The sequence below is a fragment of the Dama dama genome, chromosome 19 (assembly GCF_033118175.1).
Source record: "Dama dama isolate Ldn47 chromosome 19, ASM3311817v1, whole genome shotgun sequence".
Lineage (NCBI taxonomy): Eukaryota > Metazoa > Chordata > Mammalia > Artiodactyla > Cervidae > Dama > Dama dama.
Window position 1 is genome coordinate 3,879,864 of NC_083699.1, and position 21,656 is coordinate 3,901,519.

The following is a 21,656-nucleotide window of genomic DNA, read 5'->3' on the forward strand; positions in this document are numbered from 1 at the left end:
TCTTCTCCATTCTGGTTTATCACAGGATATTGAATATAGTTCCCTGTGCTCTACGGGAGGGCCTTGTTGTTTATCTAGTCTCTATACACCAGTTTGCATCTGCTGATCCCCAAGTCCCCATCCATCCCTGTCCTACCACTCTCCCCCTTGGCAACCACTAATCTATCTTCTGTGTCCCTGATTCTGTTTCTGTTTCATAGATGGGTTCATTTGTGTCATATATTAGATTCCTCGTATGAATCACATATTTTAATTCTGCATGAATTACAGGATGAAATATTTCAGTATAGTATTTTCTTTCAACTTCCCAATTAAAATTAATGACCTTTTAGCACTTAATGAAAATGTTGAAATAATGAACTAAAGGTTGTATTATCATTCAGATTAGAAGAGGATGTATTGTAAATGGCTACTATTCTCAAACATCTTTTGCCCGGCACCTGAAGGCAGATAACGTCAGAAACACGGGGCATCTGTAGGGATGCATGTACGGTGGTCATGGAGTATCGTCTGTCTGTCTGAATAATCCTGGCTTTTAGCTTGCCTTTTCACTGTTGTTCAAACATTAAAATTATTCTTCATGCAAGGGAAAGATAACACTAGAATTCAGTTAAAGACTTCAGAACTTTAAATACATTTCAAATAAAAAAATGTTCCAAGCGTGTCTCATTTTACATGAACATCCAGACAACTGTCTGATAGAATAATGAGGTTCTTTTCATGGTTCTCTTTCATCAAGAAAAGTCACCTCATAACATTTTTAGCATTCTTGCAGGTATATACCTAGAAATAAGTATACACAGATCTGCTTATTTGTAGTGTATCCTCTCAGGGGAAAATTAAAGTGTACTTAAATTTAGTTCATGTATACTTAAAGGACGTTGAAGACTGTAAGATATATAAAACTATGAATGGATTATGTTTTATTAGAAGTTTAATTATTTTCCACGATCTTTATTCCAGATATTTGTTGAATGAATTAATTTGCTGAAAATATGTAAATTTAAACCTCAGGTCCTGATATTTTATATTCTACCCACCTAGGAAATCTGTATATAGAAACCTCCCTATCTCTCAAATTTAGTGAGCTCAGAACCATTCTCTTCTTCCTCATGAAAACAAACTCTGTTGCTCAGCTTTCCCATTTTTGGTTAAGTACATTCCTAAGTTTCCTAAATTCAAAAAAATTGGTTTTGAAGAAGAATGAAAATATTGTTCTTTCACATCATTGCAGTCATCCTGCCTTGTCACAACGGCTTCCAAATCTTCAGTCTGTCTTCTCCAAATCAAAGTATTACCAGATTGTTCTAAAACATTGTTTTAGCCATGTCACCTCCTTATTCAAGTGCCTGTTGTGAACTCTTAAGGTTCCTGGTGACTCAGATGGTAAAGAGTCTGCCTGCAATGCGGGAGAGCTGCGTTCGATCCCTGGTTGGGAAGATCCCCTGGAGAAGGGAATGGGAACCCTTAACGGGGAAGACCCCACGTCTACTTTGCTGAATGGCCTTCAAGATACAGTCCTGTCTGTCCTTTCTCCCCGTCTCTCTAACCTCTGACTCTCCAACAGCAACTGTGAAATTAAACAGCAGTGACAGCAATCATAACTAGCACTTACTTAATATGTGCCAGGCACTGTTTAAGCACTATTTTAAGTGCTTTCCATATATTAAGCAATTTAATCCTCAGAATGACTCTTTAAGTTGGGTGTATTATTATGCTCATTTTACTGAAGTTATTTGCCTAAGTTTATACAGCTTGTATATAACAGAGTCAGAATTTGAATCCAAATAACCTCCTTCTAAGAGTATAGTTTTAACTCCTTTGCTGGAATTAGAGAGTCTTCCTTTCTGTAACACTCTTTTTCACTTATTAAGGTCCTTCTTTGTGTTTTGTTTTTAATATGCCTTGCTCAGTCCTGCCTTTTGCCTTGTTATTTCTGTCTTCCTCTCACATGCGAAATTTCCCCACAACTCTTTCCTGTTAATGCAGATTTCATCTCTTTATTAAAATGTTTCAGGTCCTATAAAATCTGCCATTAGGTACTTCAATATAACTTTTCCCTCTCTAAGTTTTTATAAACTCCACCACACTATTTGAGCACTTTTCTTTTTGGCTTATACTCTGATTTGTATATGTTTTATTTTGCCCATAAGATTTTAAGATTAATGTCTTGTGAGTTTTGATACTTTCTTAGTATCAAAGAAAGTAATCCCTTAAAGTGATCTCTTTCTTAATCCCTCTTTAAGGTTAGTGATCCTGTTTCTCATTCTGATTCATTGGGAAACTCCATGCCTCTCTATCTAATCAAATAAAATTGTTTTCAAATCTCAGCTCTGCCTAAGTGTGACCTTAGGGTATTTTCGTTTACCCATCTTTATTCATTTCTAGAATATTGAAAAGAATATCTATATGGTAGAGTTCTATCAGATATTAGAGAGAATATATGTAAGGCACCAGCACATAGAGGCTTCTTTTATTCATAGATGTAGCCTTTGGTCTGGAACTTTGTATATATCCTATCAACAGTTCCCTCCACCTCCTCATGCCTGCGTGTCCCTTAAAAAATTTCTACTTATGATCATCTTGACAGCACAGTGAATTCTTTATTCTTACAAGGTCTGTTTATGAGTGTCAGCATCACCAGTTTGTCCAGTCTGGAAATAAGATGGACTATTATTTCATCCCCAGGATTCCTTTTAGAACCTGTCTCATTGAAGGTTCTTCCGTTACCAGTCTGCTGTTTTCTTGTATACTGGCTGTTTATAATAACAAGTCGGCAGTCCCACATCTCTTTAAAATTTGTGATTAGGTGCTACCTGGTCTACATAATTCAATCGCAGTTAGTTGGTTGATCAGATGTAAACTAGTACATTCAGCACAGTTTGGGTCTCCTTAAAAAGGCACGTTTGCAGTTCAACTCAGAAGGTCTCTTTGTGCAATTTTCTGTTTGGTGGCTATTTTGAAATTTAGGTTTGTTCACTGTGCCTGCTTTTTATTAACGAATCTTTGAGTTCTCTGCTTCCACCTGACAACATATTTGAGATTGCACTTTATGAATGTGAAACCTTGCACATGCTTACTGATGATTTAGGCCTTATTTCTGCTTCCTGTGTTTTTGAAAATACCAGCTGCTGCATAGTTTTAAAAATCTAATTTAATTTGACTGACACATGATTTTTGCAGTTCATAACATGAATATATTCTCCTTGTTTGTATTCGTAAGCCCATTGGTCCATATGTTAATGTGTTTCTTTGATTTAATTTCATTGCTTTATTTTAAAAATCAATAACAACAAAAGTCTTGGGGAAGCCTTCTTATTAAATTTTTGAAACATATTTCTATTTTCTGGAATTCACACTTGTGCTTACAAAACTCCTTCCTATTTTAGTGGTTTTCTATTTTAAGAATTTTATTTTTTAATTAGAGAACAGCTTTTGATATTAATCTAATTTTATATTGTATTTATGGAACCAGTTGCATTTTGGATGTGTGAAAGAAACATATTTCCTCAGTTGCTCAATGCACTTTTCAGAAACTACTGGCTAAATTTAGTTACACACACAGCAGATTGTTCTATATCAGTGATGTTTAACAATTTGCCGTTCAGGAAGCCTCTTTTAAGAGTCATGTTATTTTGTCCTTCTTTACACATAGGCAACTGCAGAAGATTAAAGGACTCCATAAAGCCTTGTTTTATAAATGGGATAGTATGTATAATGCATAAATATAAGACACTATAGAAGATCTTTAAGAACATTATAACAGGTATACATACCAAGTGGGAAGCAGCTATATGGGTGCCTGGGACAGGATGTGGACCAGGGCATTAGAATAGGGCATGGAACAGGACAGGCTTTGTGGAGGTGATGGAATTTGAAGCCTGATTAGGCATTCAGAACCCAAAGGCTGTTCCAGGCAGAGATGGTAGCTTGAGCAAGTAGAGAGGCTAGAAGGTGCCTGACCTGTTTGGATGTCCAGGAGTATTGAGTCCCCGTGAGGATAATGATCGTTTCTGATTCACCTTTAAGTTCTGCATTGTGCCCAGCACACAGCACCTTATGTGGCATGTAAATTAAACAAATGTTTACTAAACTGGACTGTGTTGTTTTCACGTGCACTTTATCATGGTTCCTGGGACCACCTTTCTCTGTATCCTAACGTGTTGTATCTTTGCTCACAAATACATATTTTTCAGGGAAACAAGTCAAATCGTAATTTCAGTGACTTTGTGTATTAGTTGGCTTTACAAAGAAAAGTAAAACTTAAGTTTTATATAGGGAGAGAACAGCTTTTGATATAAATTTTGTATTTCTTAAATTGTATCTCTGGAAACACTTGCTTTTTGGATTTGTGAGAGAAACATTTCTCTGTAATTACTTGTTTAGTGTTTTTAGGAACAATTAAATGGTCATTAAAAGCATCAGATAAACTAATAGCAACCCCAACCAAGTATACTTTATAAATAAAAGCTAAGTGAAGTCTGTCCTGCTATGAAAATGTAATGAGTAAATAAAAGGTTAATATATAAGTAGCAGATAAGGTTTAGAAACTATTAAATCCTTCTTGAAAGATTTTTTTTTTTCTCCCCTTGGAAAGCAATAAAATCTATGGGTAAAAGACTGTAGAGGTTGGCATTTTAAAAATTTTAGGTGGATAACAAAATCCACCTAAAATTAAAACATGCACACACAGGCAAAAAGTAGTAAACTTTTTTTTTTTTTTTTTTTTTTTGGTTATTGGCTTTTCCTCGCATGACTACAGAACATTCCTTGTAACAGTTTTGTTGGTTGGTTGGTTTTCTTGTCATTATTCCGAACATTAGAACAGTAGGTCCTATGTTGGTGAACTGTTTATGCTATTTTGATTCATTAAAAAAACTTAGAGTCCCGGGTTTGATCCCTGGATCGGGAAGATCTCCTGGAAAAGGAAATGGCTGCCCACCCCAATATTCTTACCTGGAGTTCCATGGACAGAGGACCCTGACCGGCTGTAATCCATGGCGTTGCACTAACACACACCCAATTTTCTCTCTTGTATTTGTAATGTTATAATATGAGCTACTAATTTAAGCACGTACACATTTTCTCATTCTGGAAATGTTTAATGAGTGCCTACTCTGTCAGCCTGCTGTTTCACAGGAGTTATAGAGACTATAAAGGCTTCCCTCGTGGCTCAGTGGTTAGGAACTTGCCAGGGATGCAGGAGATGTGGGTTTGATCCCTGGGTCAGGACGATCCCCTGGAAAAGGAAAAGGCACCCACTCCAGTACTCTTGCCTGGACAATCCCCTGGACAGCGGAGTCTGGCGGCTTCAGTCCCTGGGGTTTCGGAATCACACATGACTTAGTGAGGAAGCACACCCACAGAGAGAGAAACTATCAATTCTTTGAGGCATTTGCAGATCTAGATTTTCTTTTTTCAGTGATAAGATAAAATTATTCTGATTAACCCACATTATTCTCTCTTTCAGAATTCCGACTTTCATTTGTGAGGTAGTTTTAGAGTCAGGGTGATGTAGAAGGGAATTTTACTCTTGCCTGAGTAGGGTTGACTACATGAGCCTCATTTCTCTTACCTACCATTCAAGTCCAATCTGCTGAACACTTGGGCATTTTTTGTATTTTTAGGAACTTGACTTTTTGGGCTTTCCCTTACTCTTTGCAGCTTGATGCAGGTCTTTATTGAATTACTGTAGAATTTTGAATCATTGTTATGCTGATAACTAAAACAGAGCTAATATTAGACCTTCTAGGAATTATTTTTTAAAATTAATTTTAGAAGTATTGATATTATAAAGGAACTTTCAGACATATCACTATGCAGTGATTATAAGGGGATATATTTCAAATTTCTTGCCAAATTAAGTATTTAGAATTATATGTATATAGTTTTCAAAGTATTCAAAACTATTATATATATATTTACATATCCAGTTTTCATTTTATTTAACCAGTATGCAAATAATAGCCTTCATTTTTACCAAATGGTTCAAAGGTGGTACAATAAGAGGTTAGTCTGGGTTTATTTTTGTTTAAAACAGACTGTTACTTTAAAAGTGAGGTGTGGTAACATGTGTTACATACTTTTCAGATCTTTGCTTTAATAAAATTCTACTACATAGCTAGCCATATTCTTCCGGTGTGAAACTGACTGTTAGTACTTCGGAAACTAGTTTTAGGAAAAAGATTATATAGCTAAATGGAACCAGAGTCAGCAACTTCAGGCTGGAGTATTTTTATTTTTAATTTTTTCAAAGCTTTAGAAAAGCTTTCTAAAGAAAACGGTTGTTGATAAAGCTGATAATGAGTAGCTTTTATTTTACTTGTTTCTCTGAATCATAATGTGTTAAGCCTTTTAAAATTATTTTACATATGAGAAAAGCATTGTTGCTATTCTGTTTTAAACTTGGGGAGACTGAGGGTTAAGGAAGAAAAGCAATTTGCCCCGAGTTTGTTGCACTGAGGAGTGGAGGTAGGTTTGGCTTCTCAAGGGCTGATGGCTCTTGAGCGTGGTCCCAAGTCTGTATCCTGTTAGCGCTAGGCAGGGTTAGTGCTTTCCATCCTTTTGGTGGGTAGTTTACACATCCGTCCTTTATTTGCCTCTCATTTCACTTAGTACCTTCAGTGAAATCAAGAAGATATCTAAAGAAGTCCTTGATAATCAATTGTATAAGGTTATGTTTCAAGAACACACTTGAGATCGGTCTGTATATATACACATAATCGAGTCTGTCCTTTATGGAGGTGTTGATTTATGTTTGTGGAAGGTCAGGGACCTTATGGCATGTCCTCACACCGTGACTGTTTCCTGACTTGCAGGTTTTAAATGCACAGAGAGCAGGCTACAAAGCAGCCATAGTCCACAATGTTGACTCCGATGACCTCATTAGCATGGGATCCAACGACAGTAAGTACAGGTATCACTTTTCTTCTCTCCTGTTTGACCAGTCGTTCAAAACTAAAATTTACCAGAGTCTCTCTTCTTTCGTTTTCTGTTCTAGAAAGCAAAATTTCTTCCCCATCAGAAAGATGATTTCCAGTTTCTAATCCTCTTGGGATAACTTTGCTCGCAGTATAAGTGGGATTGACTTGTTCTTTCCTGAACAGTTTGTTCTTGTTGCTGGTTTGTTTGTTTGTTTTTAGCCCATGTGTTTCATTTTCGAGGCTGTGTTGATATTTTGGTAAAAGCTAAAGGAAAACCAAAGCTTTAAATAGAGATAAGCATGTTGAGTTAAGGATGCCATAGGAGAATTTTTGTGATTTATTTAGAGATTCACAACATTAAATTTTGGAATATGCAGAAATACTAAGTAGCTACTGTATTCCTGTGGAGTGTCAAAGCCACATACTTGTGCTCTCTTTACCAGTTGGTTATTATTGGCCCCTTAATTGGCATGCCTATACCTTTTTGTTCAAAGTGGCGATATCTTTCCTTATTCTCTGTGAAATATTAGCATGTAGGGAAAATGAGCCAATTTTAATGAAATAACTGGCTTTAATCAGACTGATTTTTAAGCTGTATGCTTTCACTTAATTTATTGAGAGTGATAAAGGTGTCTCCTTTATGGTGACAAGGCTCCTTTTGGCCCCCACCAAATGATGGGGCTGGTTGCTAGGAGAACTAACTAGGTGATTAGAGGATTGGAACTTTCAGCCCCACCCCCAGCCTCAGTGGCCAGTGGTTTAGTCATTCATGCCTATGTAGTGAAGCCACCATGAAAACCTACAAGGACAGGTTCAACGAGCGTCTGGGTTGGTGAAAGTGGAGATGCTGGGATAGCTGCCCTCCTGGAGAGGGCATGCATCCCTTCCCATATCCCTTGCCCTGTACATCTCTTTCATCTGCTTGTTTCTGAATTATATCCTTTCTTATTAAACTGGTAATCTAGTAAATAAAATGCTTCTTTGAGTTCTGTGAATTGTTCTAGCAAATTAATTGAACCCATGGGTAATGATTGTTGAAACCTCCAGTCTATAACTGGTAGGTCAGAGCGAAGGTGACAACTTAGACTTGTGGCTTGCGTCTGAAGTTGGGGGTGGGGATTCTTGTGAGACCAGACCCTTAGACTGTGGAGTCTGATGCCATCTCTAGGTAGATAATGTCATCATTGAATTGAGTTGTTTGATGGTGTGAGGAAGATGCCCATATACATTGGCAATTGGGATCAGAACCCCAGATACATTAAATAAACTGCCAACATTCATGATTAAGTATTTTGTTTTTCTTTTTCTTTTAGTATATATCCATAATACCTCTTGTTATTAAGTTGCATTGAGTCATATATGCAAGAAAGAGTTTGCAGCAAAGAGCAGACATATAAGGCATGGACTGATATACTCCATTGAAATGTATTTAGGACTTTAACTGTATCCTCAATAGGGAATATTTTGGATTTCTTGACAAAACAATCTTTTTATAACACGGGACATTATTTTTTGTTGTTGCTCTGCTCAGTCGCTGAGTCATGTCCAACTCTCTGTGACCCTGTGGACTGTAGCTCACCAGGCTGCTCTGTCCATGGGATTTCCCAGGCAAGAAGGCTGGAGTGGGTTGTCATTTCCAGCTCCAGGGGAGCTTCCCGACCCAGGGATCAAACCCATGTCTCATGCAACTCTTTTCCTTCTTATTCCTAATACAAATAGGGCAAAATTACAATATATAAAAAGTAAAACTTAGTGATAAGTTCCTGACTTTCTTTATATTTTAAATGATTATTTTAATCTTCTGGCTGGTTAAGTCATAATTGTAGAATGCATGAAGTACCCATAAGAGCTTCTGGTACTTCACCGAAAGTTTAACAACCACTGATAGGAATTAGAGGAATTGATTAAGGGATTTTACTTATCAAATAAACTAATACTGTTGGTACTGCACATTTGATACAGTTTACTTCTCCTCCTTTAATCACCTCCCTTAAAACATTATCCTACAACATACCTCCCACGTTAGTCATTTCTGTGACCTGTACACATTACTGACAATGGAAAGCATAGACACTCTAAAAAATAGGCCTGAATTCAAGTCCAAGCTCCTGCTTGAATTGACTGTATAATTTTGAGCAAGTTACTTGCTCTTTGTGGAGAAGGCAATGGCACCCCACTCCAGTACTCTTGCCTGGGAAATCCCATGGACGGAGGAGCCTGGTAGGCTGCAGTCCATGGGGTCGCGAAGAGTCGGACACGACTGAGCGACTTCACTTTCACTTTCCACTTTCATGCATTGGAGAAGGAATGGCAGCCCACCCCAGTGTTCTTGCCTGGAGAATCCCAGGGACAGTGGAGCCTGGAGGGCTGCCGTCTATGGGATTGCACAGAGTCAGACACGACTGAAGCGACTTACTTTTTGTGTGTTTTGCTGAAAACCTGGGCTTAGGGTTTAGCAACCCTCAAGACCTTCTCAAGGGTTTTGGGTTGAATAAAATGATTAGTATTTGTAAACTATTTATTCTTTTAACACGCTTTTAATAAAAATTTTTCAATTTGGAATTGTCAGTTCCCTTGGACACCTATTTTGGCTTCATGTCACTAATAAAACCTTTTTTGTGATAATCATGTCAGTTCCTAAGGAAAGTGTGCTAAATATTAGAAGTAGCACATAACCATATAATCCTGTTGTTGCTATAGAAATGTTCCAACTGAGTTATTTTATTTCAAAGATTGTTCAGAATTTTGGTTCTTGACTTTATTGCTTCAATTATTCTCCATGACATTTTGCTCTGTCCTTGAGTATGTATGTGTTTGAACATTTCCTATATCCAACACGCTGTAAAGATCTTTCCCGTTTTCATCTTTGCTGTCACTGGTAGAAGAAAGAAAGCATGGGTTTATTAAAATAAGCATGTATCTGTCACTCTTTTTAGGCTTAGATCATAACCACAAGGAAAATACTGCATGTATTCTCCTAATACATGGTTCTGACATCTGGAAACAAGGAAGTTTTACAGACCCCTTGTTGCCAGCATTTCACACAGGAATGTGTCGGTTTTTTATTTCAGGTAGGACATAGGATGGGTTCACCTTGAGTCGGTCACATTTGTCATCTTCAGGAGGCAGGAGAATGTGATGAACATGAACTTCAAGACTAGGAAATGTGGGTTTATTTCAGGCTAGTTCATAAAAGTTACTGATCTTTCCAAGTCCTTTACTTTCATCTATAAAAGTGTGAGTAGTTTTAATTTTTTTTAACTGGACAAGATTGTGAAGATCATATGAAAGAAGGCATATGGGAAAAACCCATGATAAGGCAGAGTGGAAAGAGTCTAGATTAGGAGTCTGAACCTCAAGTTTGGGTCTAGGCTGTGCAGATTGCTGTATAAACAAGGCAAGTTATCAGTATGTCTGGGCTTGTTTCTTCTCTTTTCTTCCTTGCTTGCTTCCTTCGTCAGATACTTTTTGGTAGCCTAGTCCCCATCAAGTACTCTCTCAGGCGTCATGACTACAGAGGAAATAATACACTTTTAAGGCTTTGCTCATACTTTTCATTGAGGTAGCAGAATGATATAGTTAAGAGTGTGGTTTCTGGGTATGACCTTACAAGGTTTGAATCCCAGCTCCACCACCTACCAGTGGTGTGGCCTTGGGAGCATCACCTAACATCTCTGTGCCTCACTTTTCTGATACGTTAAATGTGGATAATAATAGCATTCAAGTCATTGGCTTGTTGCTTATGACATATAAATATTTAGAAGACTTCCTGGTTCTTAATAGCTGTTTAATGATTCTTTAGCTGCTATTAATTTTTATTGCTGCGGTTATTATCATTACATTCTAGAGTGGGAATAATACTCATAGAGGTATGGCATATGTCAAGTAGTGAGTGGTAAGTGCTTTGAAGAAAAACATACCAGGTTAAAGGAATACAGGGTGACAGGGATGAGAGGCTGAGAAGGGCTGTTTTAGATAGGGTGATCAGAGAAGGTTTCTTGACGCTTTGACATTAGAGCATAGGTCTGAAGTGAAAGGCTAAGCCATGCAGATTTCTGGAGGAGGGTATTTCAAGGAAAAAGAACAGCAGACAAATGCAAAGGCTCAGAGATAAAGCAGCTGTGACAAAAAGGTGTGACAGAAAGTCAGGGTGGCTGCAGTAGAGTGAACAAGGGGGAGAGAGATCGTAGGTGATGAAGTTAGAGGGGAACCAGAGGCTAGACCATGTTGGGTATTGTAGGACTTTAGAATTTGTTTTGTGTAGGTTTTAAACAGAGGTGTGAGTTGATCTGACCACTTGGGTTGTTCTTTGGAGAACAGACCGAAGGTGAAATTTGAGCAGGAGTGCCGGCTGAGAGGCCAGTTACAGCACTGTTGCAAGAGATGCCAGGCAAGAGATGATGGCAGTGGAGAACCAGCAGTGACTGAGATGGGAAGTGATAGAATTATGGATGTGTTTTGAAGTTGATAGGGTTTGCCCTAAGGAATAGAAGGGAGGAGCAAAGGAGAACTCCAAAATGTTTAACTTCAGAAACTAGATGAAAATAGTTGTGCTGTTTACAGAGACAAGGAGGAGTAGGACTGATGAAGGGAAAAGAGTTATCGAAAGATCCATTTGAGAAACATTAAGTTTGAAACATCTATCGTGCATTCAAATGGAGCTATTGAACAGGCAGTTGGAATATGCGTCTAGAGAGGTTGGGGCCGACCACTTAAATTATAGCCTGTCTGTGGTACGAGAATACTACTTGGCACGTGTGCTTTACAGAGTTACTTTGTGGATCAGAATTAAAATTCAGTGTTTTTAAAGTATTTTGTGAATGAAAACATTTGGTTTTGTTTTCAGTAGATAAATGATGTGATGGAGTCTCCAAGATGGCTATTCATATTTGTGTACATCATTTCCCTCTTCTTAACCTTTTGACTGAAGTGAGGAGCTTTTAACACCTCATTAGATATCAAAACTCAAAGAAGTTATGTTACTTCCAGTAATTATAAGCCAGTAGTTACAAGCCAAAAATTCCTCTTTGAGTTTATCAGGGTATCTTCGTGAAAGAGTAGAACATTTTACAAAGGGTATTCAGTTCTAAGCTTTAATTATCAAATAAATTAAAATTTAAACTGTTATGTGAAAGGGAAAGATCTCTTAACATGACAGAAAATATCTTCCTAAAATATGTATGATTATATAATAGTACTTCTGCAGCTATTAAAAATTATGAGGTGGATATTTATTTAGTGACATGACAGGATATCTGAGATATACCATTGAGTAGGAAAAAAATCTATACTTTGTCCCATTATTATATGATTCCCATTAATATGAAATTTTTCATATTTATTGATCTTATTAATACAAAGATAGTGATTAAATATTCCTCTGCTAACTATTTTGGCTCTTTCCCTTTTAGGGCTTACATGATATTGGAGTGTGTGTGGGTGTATGTGTGTGACAGAGACAGAGACACACCCAAAGAATGTATGAAATGGATGATTTTATTTGCATAAATCCAATCTGAAAATGAAAAAGCATGTATTCTATTAAGGATACTAAGATTTTAAAATTTTAAAACTTGTCTTTGTAAGAATTAAAGGAAAATATATCAGTGGTTGCTGAGGTTGTGGCAAGGGCTTGACTGTAAAGGGGCATGAGAGAGTTTGGAAGGATGATAACTTATTTTTTTATCTTGATTGTGGTGGTGGTTTCATAATGGTACCTATTTGTCAAAACTTACAGAACCATTTCTGTTGCTTCAAATAAAGCCTTATCTTTGGGTGGGAAGGGTTATGATTGTGTTCTGTTCTTCTTTATGTGCATTCACCTCCCCCCTCTTTTAAATAAATAATAAATAATGCAGTTTTTAAAAGAAATGTAGAACAAAGCTGTTGCGCAGAATGTAACAAAAGAAAACAAGTGGACTTTCTCTAAAGCCAAATGCGTTAAAGTAACTCATAGTTAAAAATACGGCTGTTTTCCGTGATGACAGTAAGAGGATTTTACTTCTCTTCTTGAGTCGTGGGTAATTTTTACAAAGTTCTTTTTTTGTTGGCATTTGATTTTGGTTTTTTAATATAGATATGGAAGTAAATTTTGTAAGGCACGGGTCAAAACACAATGCTTTAACTTGCACTCCAAGCTTAGGAGGAAGTAGAAATTTACCAGACTCCCTACCCAGTGCCCTTTCGGAACCCTTGTCAGCCCTTCACTCTGAAAAGCCTTAGATGTGTGGTGTCATTTTTCAGACTGTTGTAAAGTGGTCTTTTCTTACATTCTTTGGCTTACACCTCTCCTGGGAATGGGTATGTAAAAAAGGCTTTTTCACTTTTTCATTTAGGGATTAAGTTATGTGTGGGAAAAAATACTTTATTTCTTCCTCTTATTTCTTTTCTAACAGTTAAGTATGTCTGTACAGGAATAAATCAAGTAAATCAAAATGGAAATAGAGTTAAGATTTATATTTCAGTCTCATAGGACTATTGAGATAGTGTGGTAATGTATATCTGCAAAATGTTATTAGCTTTTGTTGTTGTAAATGTCATCCTGTTTCTCAGCCATTTGGATCATGGTATAAATCTGCAGTCTGGAAAATCAACTAACAGACAATTCAAATTGATTTTAGTTATTTCCACTTACATTGATATTTGCTGTTATTATAAAGAAAGTTAAGTTGATTTTACACAAACTATTGCTTTGAAGAATAACTTTTACTATTGTTTTATACAGTTGAGGTACTAAAGAAAATTGACATTCCATCTGTCTTTATTGGTGAATCATCAGCTAATTCCCTGAAAGACGAATTCACATATGAAAAAGGGTAAGTAACGGATATAAAAAATAATCATGTAGCTTAAATTCTTTTCTGTGTGAGGGTAGAATTATTTAAGATTAGTTGTAATCAAAAGTATGTTTTAGAATCTACTCTATTGTGCTAAATTATATCTTCTAAAGTCATAATTTTAAGACATGACTTTTCTTCTGTATATGATTGCATATTGAAAATATGTTTATGCTAGAGAGATTAAGGCACCCATGTTGCTAAAAAGAGAACTTTCCCTTTTTAGTTTAGTCAAACCATTGGTATTTAGAAGCAGTGTGATTTACATTTATATGATACTTTACATTAAGACATATTTCTATTTTATTAAATGGAAATGTTTTATAAAGAAAGAATCCAACACGCAATGTGTTTGGTGACTAACTTTTACAAACACAGTTTGGTTTCAAGTTTAAAAAGTTTGATTTGGATTTTAAAACTTCTTATGGAATTTCTCCCCAAAATCTCATTACTGTGGTAGAATTCAGACAAACTAACCTAAGGCATTACTGTCTTATCTAATACAGAAAACAGTGCAGTTCAGTTAACACTTCAGAGCTTCTTCTGAAAAACAGGTACCAAAACATAGTGGACAGGAACAGGCATTTGACCAAGAGAACAATATTAATAATAAAATCAGTAATGTTATAATATAGTAATATAATAAGTATCAAGGATTTAGCAAGTGCCAGGCAGTCATGAAACAAAGCTTTTATATTTGTTAATCCATTTAATTCTAACAACAACCCTCCAGAAGTTATTATTATTATCTCTTACCATCTACATTTGCCAAAAGAGGAAACTGGCACAATGAAATGCAATTCTAATTATTTGGGGGGGAGGGGAAGCCATGATTATTTGAGTCTGAATATGAATTAAAAAAAGAGAGGGAAAGAGTGTCTGTTTACATTTTTTGTCCTTTTCCCTATATGGTTTTGATATTTAAAATACTGTTCACATATTTTGTGCTTAGAACATCTTTATTAAGTTAGGGAATATAATTTTGGATATTGTATTAAAAATAGTTAAGCAAGATGCTGTTTTGCCAGCCATGTTTGTGTAGTTAATGGGGGTGAGGAGAAATACTACTTGCTTTTATATCAGTATTATTCCCTCATATAGAAAAATTGTGTGTATTTTAAAGAGTCTTTTTGTTTTAAATAGTAAAACCATTTCTTTTTAAATTAAGTGATAGATACCTGCTGATAAAATATGGAAAAATTCAGGAATAGAAAACATTTAAGTGAAAGTCCCTATGATGCTCTTCACTGACAGCTTAATTTTTTCCCCATGTTTGAATGCTGACCTTAACTAGAGGTACCCTGCTCATAAAACTGGACCTTGTCATACTCAGTATTTTGTTACATACTTCATTTATTTAATGTTTAGACCTTTTCCATGTTAATGGAAGGGCACAAAATCTCTTATCCCAGCTCTTTGGGACAGATATAATGTGGAATTGAAGCATTTTCAGATTTTTAAAAGTTAAGTAATATTCCAAGGGATAAAATTTGAGGATTGAGGCAGCATTCTATAATCGAATAACATATATGTCTGTAATAAATGTATGAGTGTTTGATCATGTCAGTTAGGTTCAGGTTGACTATCAAATGAATTGCAAACATTACTTTTTACAGCTTTTTAGGTTTCAGAATTGATCTTGAAGGATTGTAGACCTGTGCACACTGGTTTGTCTCATCTGTCTGTTGACTGGCCAGTTGGTCAATCTGACTGCTTGCCTACCTACCTACCTATTAATTTATTTGGCTGTTTAAAACTAGAGATGGGTATGGTGAATCTGATCATTCAGTTTCAGAATTATCAACTATGGCCAATTTTGTTTGGGCTCTTCACTCTTTAAGTGCCACCTGCCCTTTTTTCCCCACGCCATGATTATTATTTTAAAGCAAGTGCTAGATACCCTATGATCTAAACTGTAAATATCTCAGGCTCTATCACTAGAAGATAAAGTTATATATAAAAAATATAATGGCATTTCATTATTTTATCCTTTTTTAATTAAGAAAAGTAAACATTTAATTCAATATCAAAACATTTCAATCTAGATTTGTTTCAGAGCAAATAAGGGCATATAATGACCCTATTTTTAATCTATAAGTTTGCTGTGCTTTTTTTTTTTTCCCCTACTCATTTATTTATTGGAGAAACAGGGTCATTTGTCCTGTAAAATTTTACCACAGTCGACTTTTCTGACTGCATCCTTGGTGTATTGTCTAGAGGTTTCCCTTGTTACTTATTTTCCCTGTAAATTGCAAGTTAGATCTAGAGGGCTGCTCAAATTCAAGTGGCTTGGGGGCCAGGAGGATAGGTAAGGCAAGAATAATTTATATGTATTATTATGTATTATGTCTCCATCAGGAGACATGATATTTGGTTCTCTCTTTGTGATGTGAGCAATCATTAATAATCATTGCCTGAAGCCATTGGTTCTTTAGGATTTGCAAGTAGTCTTATTTTATAATTCCTCCTTAATTTACTATCTGAAGTAACTCCATAAAGAGGACTCACACCGTATCAGTTATTTGATTACGTTGATGTACAGTCTGCGATACGAAGGACCTGGAGTGGGAACCTGAAGGATCCCCCGCAGAGGTAACCGTGTGGTGTTGCTGACGCCGCACTGGCTGAGTAGCACAGGAGTGCGGCGGGGAGGTCAGCCGTCTTGGTGACCGTCAGCCAGACCCTTCCCTGGTCTGAGGGAACTTTCTGTGGTGGGATTCGCTGCTGTATACAGTTTGCTCATGCAGCACGAATAGTGTGCTTATTCTGTTCAGTTTCATTTCTTGAGTCCCTGTCAGTTTTTATAATACTAGTATTGTCTGGTTGATAACCATATAACCGTATGAACTGTGGTTAATAACGAGGAGAATAGGACCTTTGGTTATTTTCCCCCCTAACCCCCACAATATACACATTTTTGTAGTTTTTTTGCTTTTTTTTTTAAGTCAGGCAGTGGAGAAGGTTTAGAATAGAGAAGCTACAACTCTTGTGAATTTCTTTGCCAGTTTTCCATGTCGTATCTCACAGATGAATGTGGAGTATGGGGGTTATATCCATTGTACTTGGTACAACAAATTCCCATAAAGCATAAAGGGAATAGGGAGTTCATCTTCATCAATAGTGGCTCCAGAGTTTTTTCATGGGAGAAACTGATGAAAAGTAATTTGGTGTGTGTGTGGGGGTGGGGTCTTGTTGACATTCTGCCTGAGGTACTGCCAGTTTTAAATGCTGATTATTTGCTTGTGAAATATGCTAACTTTCATCCAGGTTACTAAATTCAATAAACATGTTCTTAGGAGGGACACAGTAAGTGTTGCTTAACTGATTTCCTCTAACTAGTCTAAAAGTTTCTTTTAATTAAATGGCAAATTATTTTGGTAAATATGTAAAGCTGATTTAAAAATGGAGAAAACATCCCTTAACTTAATGGAAATCATCTATTAGAAAATTGATGGGTCTAGTGGATTAAATTGTAATGTCCAAATGCTTTTAAAAAATATTTTTCTTTGTTTTCAATTACCATCATAATTTGACAAGTCAATATTTCCTAATTATTTATCTTTGTTTTCTTGCAGGGGCCACATTATCTTAGTTCCAGAATTTAGCCTTCCTCTGGAATACTACCTAATCCCCTTCCTTATCATAGTGGGCATCTGTCTCATCTTGATAGTCATTTTTATGGTAGGTAAATTAATTTTAAATAGTTAATATGAATGCCTCCAAAACACATTATACTGAGAGAGGCCTTCCATAGAAGAGTACATGTTGTATGAGTCCATTTACATGCCTCGTTCTGGAAAAGGTGGAAATAATCTGGGTTGAGAAAAAGCAGAGCAGGGGTTTCTGTGCGGGGAGGGAAGGAGGTGAGGGGTTTACTCAGAGAGTAGGAGGGGATTTCCTGGGGAGTGAGAGACGTGCTGCGTGTCTTGTTTGGGTTGCACAGTGTCTGAATCACCAAATTGCATACTCAAATTTTGTGCATTTCATTGTATGTAAAGTTTACCTAAAAAGAAAAATAAAAAAGAGCTATAAAAATACTAAACTCTAGGTAATGAGTTCACATGCTGAATTATTTGAGGGGAAGTATATTAGTATTTGCAACTTACTTTTAAATGGATTGTAAAAAATAAAAAGAAAAAATGTATTGATGGGTAAATAGTGGGAAAGATAGATACGTGATTAAAAAATATAGTAAAGTGTTAATTGTAGAATCTAGGTAGGAGATATATGCATATTTATTATAAAAATTATTCTAACTCTTCTCTAATTTGAAGTTTTTCATATTAAAATGTAAATAAAGAATACTGTGAGGCCTCAAGGTTAAGAGGGTGACACATTGTTTCCAAAATAGTGGTTATAGAGGTTGACCCCAGGACTCTTGGTGGGTCTGCAGGGTCAAAATTATTTCCATTATGATACTAAGCTATGATTTTCCTTTGTCACTCTCTTTCTTTTGGGTTCATAGAAGAGGTTTCTAGAGGCTCCATGGTCTGAGGTATGAAAACAAATTGAATGCAGAAGCACATGTGAAAATCTCTCTGTGTCTATTAAGATAGATATTAAAAGAGATTTACAAAAATATAAAACGATCCCACTATTGTCCCTAACCTTTTTATTTTTCATAAAGAATATTTACAGTAACATCCAATGAGTTTATTGTTGTATTGAATTAATAGACTAAAGGGTAAACACTGTCTTTGAAGTAGTCTTCCTATGATGTAGTATTTCTTTTACTTTGTTGGTTTTTCATATCCATCAGTTTAATAGTTTTTTTTCTGTAAACATTTAGCATGTCTTTTGTTAGATTTTTTTAAAATTGTATTTTCTAATTAGATATTACTAAGGTATAGGAACTTACTAATATTTTAAAATAAACTTTTAATTTTGGAATAATGTTAAGATTCACAGAAAAATTGCAAAGAGAGTTCCCATGCATTCCTCATTTAGTTGTCCCCATTGTTAACATTTTACTTTACCATGATACACTTGTCAAAACTAAGAAACTAACACAGTTAACATTACTGTTACTGAAGTCCAGCCTGGAGAGATTTTACATTTTTCCATCAATGCTTTCTTTCCGTTCCAGGACCCAGTCCAGGCTACCACATTTCTTTGTTACCATGTATTCCCAGTCTCCTCTGACCTGTGACAGTTTCTTAACCCCTCCTTGTTTTTCGTGATCTTGATAGTCTTGAGGAGTCCTGGCCAGGTATCCTGTAGAATGTTCCTCAATCTGGTATTTTTCTTATGATTAGAATGGGTTGGTTTATAGGTTTTTATAACGAGTATCAGTAAAGCAAAGTGCCCTTCTCATCCTAACATGTCAGCCAGGGGTACATGATGCTTGCATAACATCGCTGATGATGTTAACCTCCATCCCTTGGTTTAGGTTATGTTTGCCAGGTGTTTCCACTATGAAGTTAACATTTTTTCTCTTTCTGTATTTGATTCTTCCTTTGGAAGTGAGGCACTAACTATAGCCAGTCTTAAAAGTGGGGAGGGGCAGGAATTAAGCTCCACTTCCTGGAGGGAGGGGAGTATCTACATATATTATTTGGAATTCTTCTGTAAGGAAGATTTGTCTCTTCTCGGCATTTATTTATTTGTTTAGTCACATTTATATTGGTATGTGCTCTGTATATTTCTTTTACACTTTGGGTAATAATCCAGTACTACATTATTTCTGTTGTTTAACTGTTTGAGCTTTGGCATTGGGAGCTCTGCAGGCTGGGTCTTGGATCTCTTTGATCCAACTTATTATACAAATCATAAGTATAATACTTCTTTAGTGTTTGGTCCTATAAGAAACCCCAGGCTCATCATTTCTTTTTCTTGCCCTAGCCCTAAAATCAGACGTTTCCCCAAGGAGCCCTGGACTTGTTTTTTGTTTGTTTTTTTTTTTAAATTGAAGGTTAGTATTCAAGAAACCACTATTTGGACAGTGGACAGTATTGATTTTTCTATATTAATTTTATCTCTGCAGACTTACTGAATTCTCCTATTCTGGTAATTTGAATTTTTTTATTCTCTTGGGTTTTCAATGTAGAAGGAAATATGGAAAGTTAGAACAACAAGAAGTATCCTTGGCAAATTAGAAGTAAATACCTTTAAGCCAATAAAGATTACTGACTAAAAACTTAAATGAACATTACGTAGTGAATTATTAGAAGCCTTCCCATGAATGTTAAAAAAAAAAAAAAAAAAGATGCTTATTGTACTTCCTGTTTTAACATTGTACTATATTTTCTGGTAAGACAAAAAAAAATATAAGAATTAGAAATAAGGAACAAAATTTTTCTTTGCCTTTTTTTCTTTTCAGATAAAGAATAGTTGATGCCTTATGTGTCTTTTTTTTCTATCATGATGATCATTATTTTTTCTTTTATTCTTATGTTGGATTACATGAATTTGTTTTGTAAATTCTAAAAATCCTAATACCTTATGTACAGTCTTTTTGACTATGATATATAAATTTTGCCTTTGCATATTGGGTTATCAAATTTCCAATATGGATCAACCAGTTTACACTTAGGTGCAAAAATCCTAAATATTAGCAACCTGAATGTCCAGGTAAGAGAAATTTAGTTTTATGGCACTAGAATAATCTTGACATCAAAACTAGATAATCCCTTGAGCACTGCTGGTGGGAATGTCAAATAGAGCTATCACTATAGAAAATAGTACAGCAATTCTTCAAAAAAAAAAATAAACATAAATTTACCATATGATCTAATTCCAGCTCTGGGTACATGCTGAAAAGAATTTAAAGCTGGAAGTTAGATATTTGTATGCTTATGTTCATAACAGCATTATTTCAATAGCCAAGGTGAAAGTAACCCAGTTATCTATTGATCGATGTCTATAGATAGACAAAATGTGGTATATACATGTGATGGAATACTGTTCAGCCTTAAAAAGGAAGGAAATTCTGACAGATGGTACAACACTGATGAATCTTTAAGACATGTTAAGTGAAATAAACAAGCGCTACAGGACAAATGCTGTATGATTCTATTTCTGTGTGGTACTTCGAGTAGTGAGATTCAGAGACTGAAAATAGAATGGTGGTTGCCAAGGGCTATGGAGAAGGGAGGTGGGGCAATTACTGTTTAATGTGTACAGAGTTCCAGTTTTGGGAAATGTGAAGAGTTTGGTGGATGGATGGTAGTGATGGTAGCACAATAATGTACTTAATGCCACAGAACTGTATACTTAAAAATGGTTAAGATAGTAAATTTTATGTTTTGTATATTTTGCCATAATTTAAAATAACTAGACAAGATAAAGCTAGTCCCTTAAAACTAAAGCTTTCTTTTTTCTATTTTCCAAACTTTTTTTTTTTAATAAAATTGGGATTGTCTTTTTCCTGGAAGTTTTGGTGAAGGTTGCTTGTAAAATTATCTAAATCTGCTGATTTTTTTTTTTCATAATTACGTGGGTATATAAATGGTTTTCTTCTTTATACCAAATTATATTTCTAAGAAACTTGCTGTTTTGTCTGTTTTCAAGTATTGTATAAAGTGATTTATAATATCTATGTACTCCTATAGCAACTTGAGGATTCCTACTATATGTGGGATGAGTGCTGGTTTATTCATATCCACCCATACCTTGAGCAGTGTTGTCAGAAGTTTGTCTTTGTCTTTTAGAGGAGAGGATTTTGCAGTTTTCTTTTTTTCCTTTCATTCAACCAGTGGTTGTTCTGCATCTCCAAACCTAGCCACTACTCTAGGGTCTGAAGTTTCCTCAGTGAACAAAATAGGTAAAAATCCCTGATCTCAAGCAGCTCCCATTCCAGTGGGACATGTATTCTAATGTCTTTGCTGTCTTTTTTAATCCAGGTGGTGAAGAGGCATGGTAACTATGGTTAAGATGTATAAACTTTCCCCATGTGTGA

At 35.7% G+C, this 21,656-nt stretch overlaps 1 protein-coding gene across 3 annotated transcripts in view; it reads left to right on the forward strand.

Annotated features, from left to right (window-relative positions):
- RNF13 (ring finger protein 13) overlaps positions 1-21,656 on the forward strand; it is a 111,230-nt gene that overhangs the window by 67,083 nt on the left and 22,491 nt on the right. For 2 of the 3 annotated variants that reach the window (XM_061168091.1, XM_061168092.1), the window contains exons 5-7: positions 6,819-6,906; positions 13,648-13,738; positions 17,335-17,440. In XM_061168091.1, coding sequence (XP_061024074.1) covers positions 6,819-6,906; positions 13,648-13,738; positions 17,335-17,440 — 285 coding nt within the window. Of the gene's footprint in view, positions 1-6,818; positions 6,917-13,647; positions 13,739-17,334; positions 17,441-21,656 lie in introns of all 3 variants that reach the window. The other variant, XM_061168093.1, reaches the window with a different exon arrangement.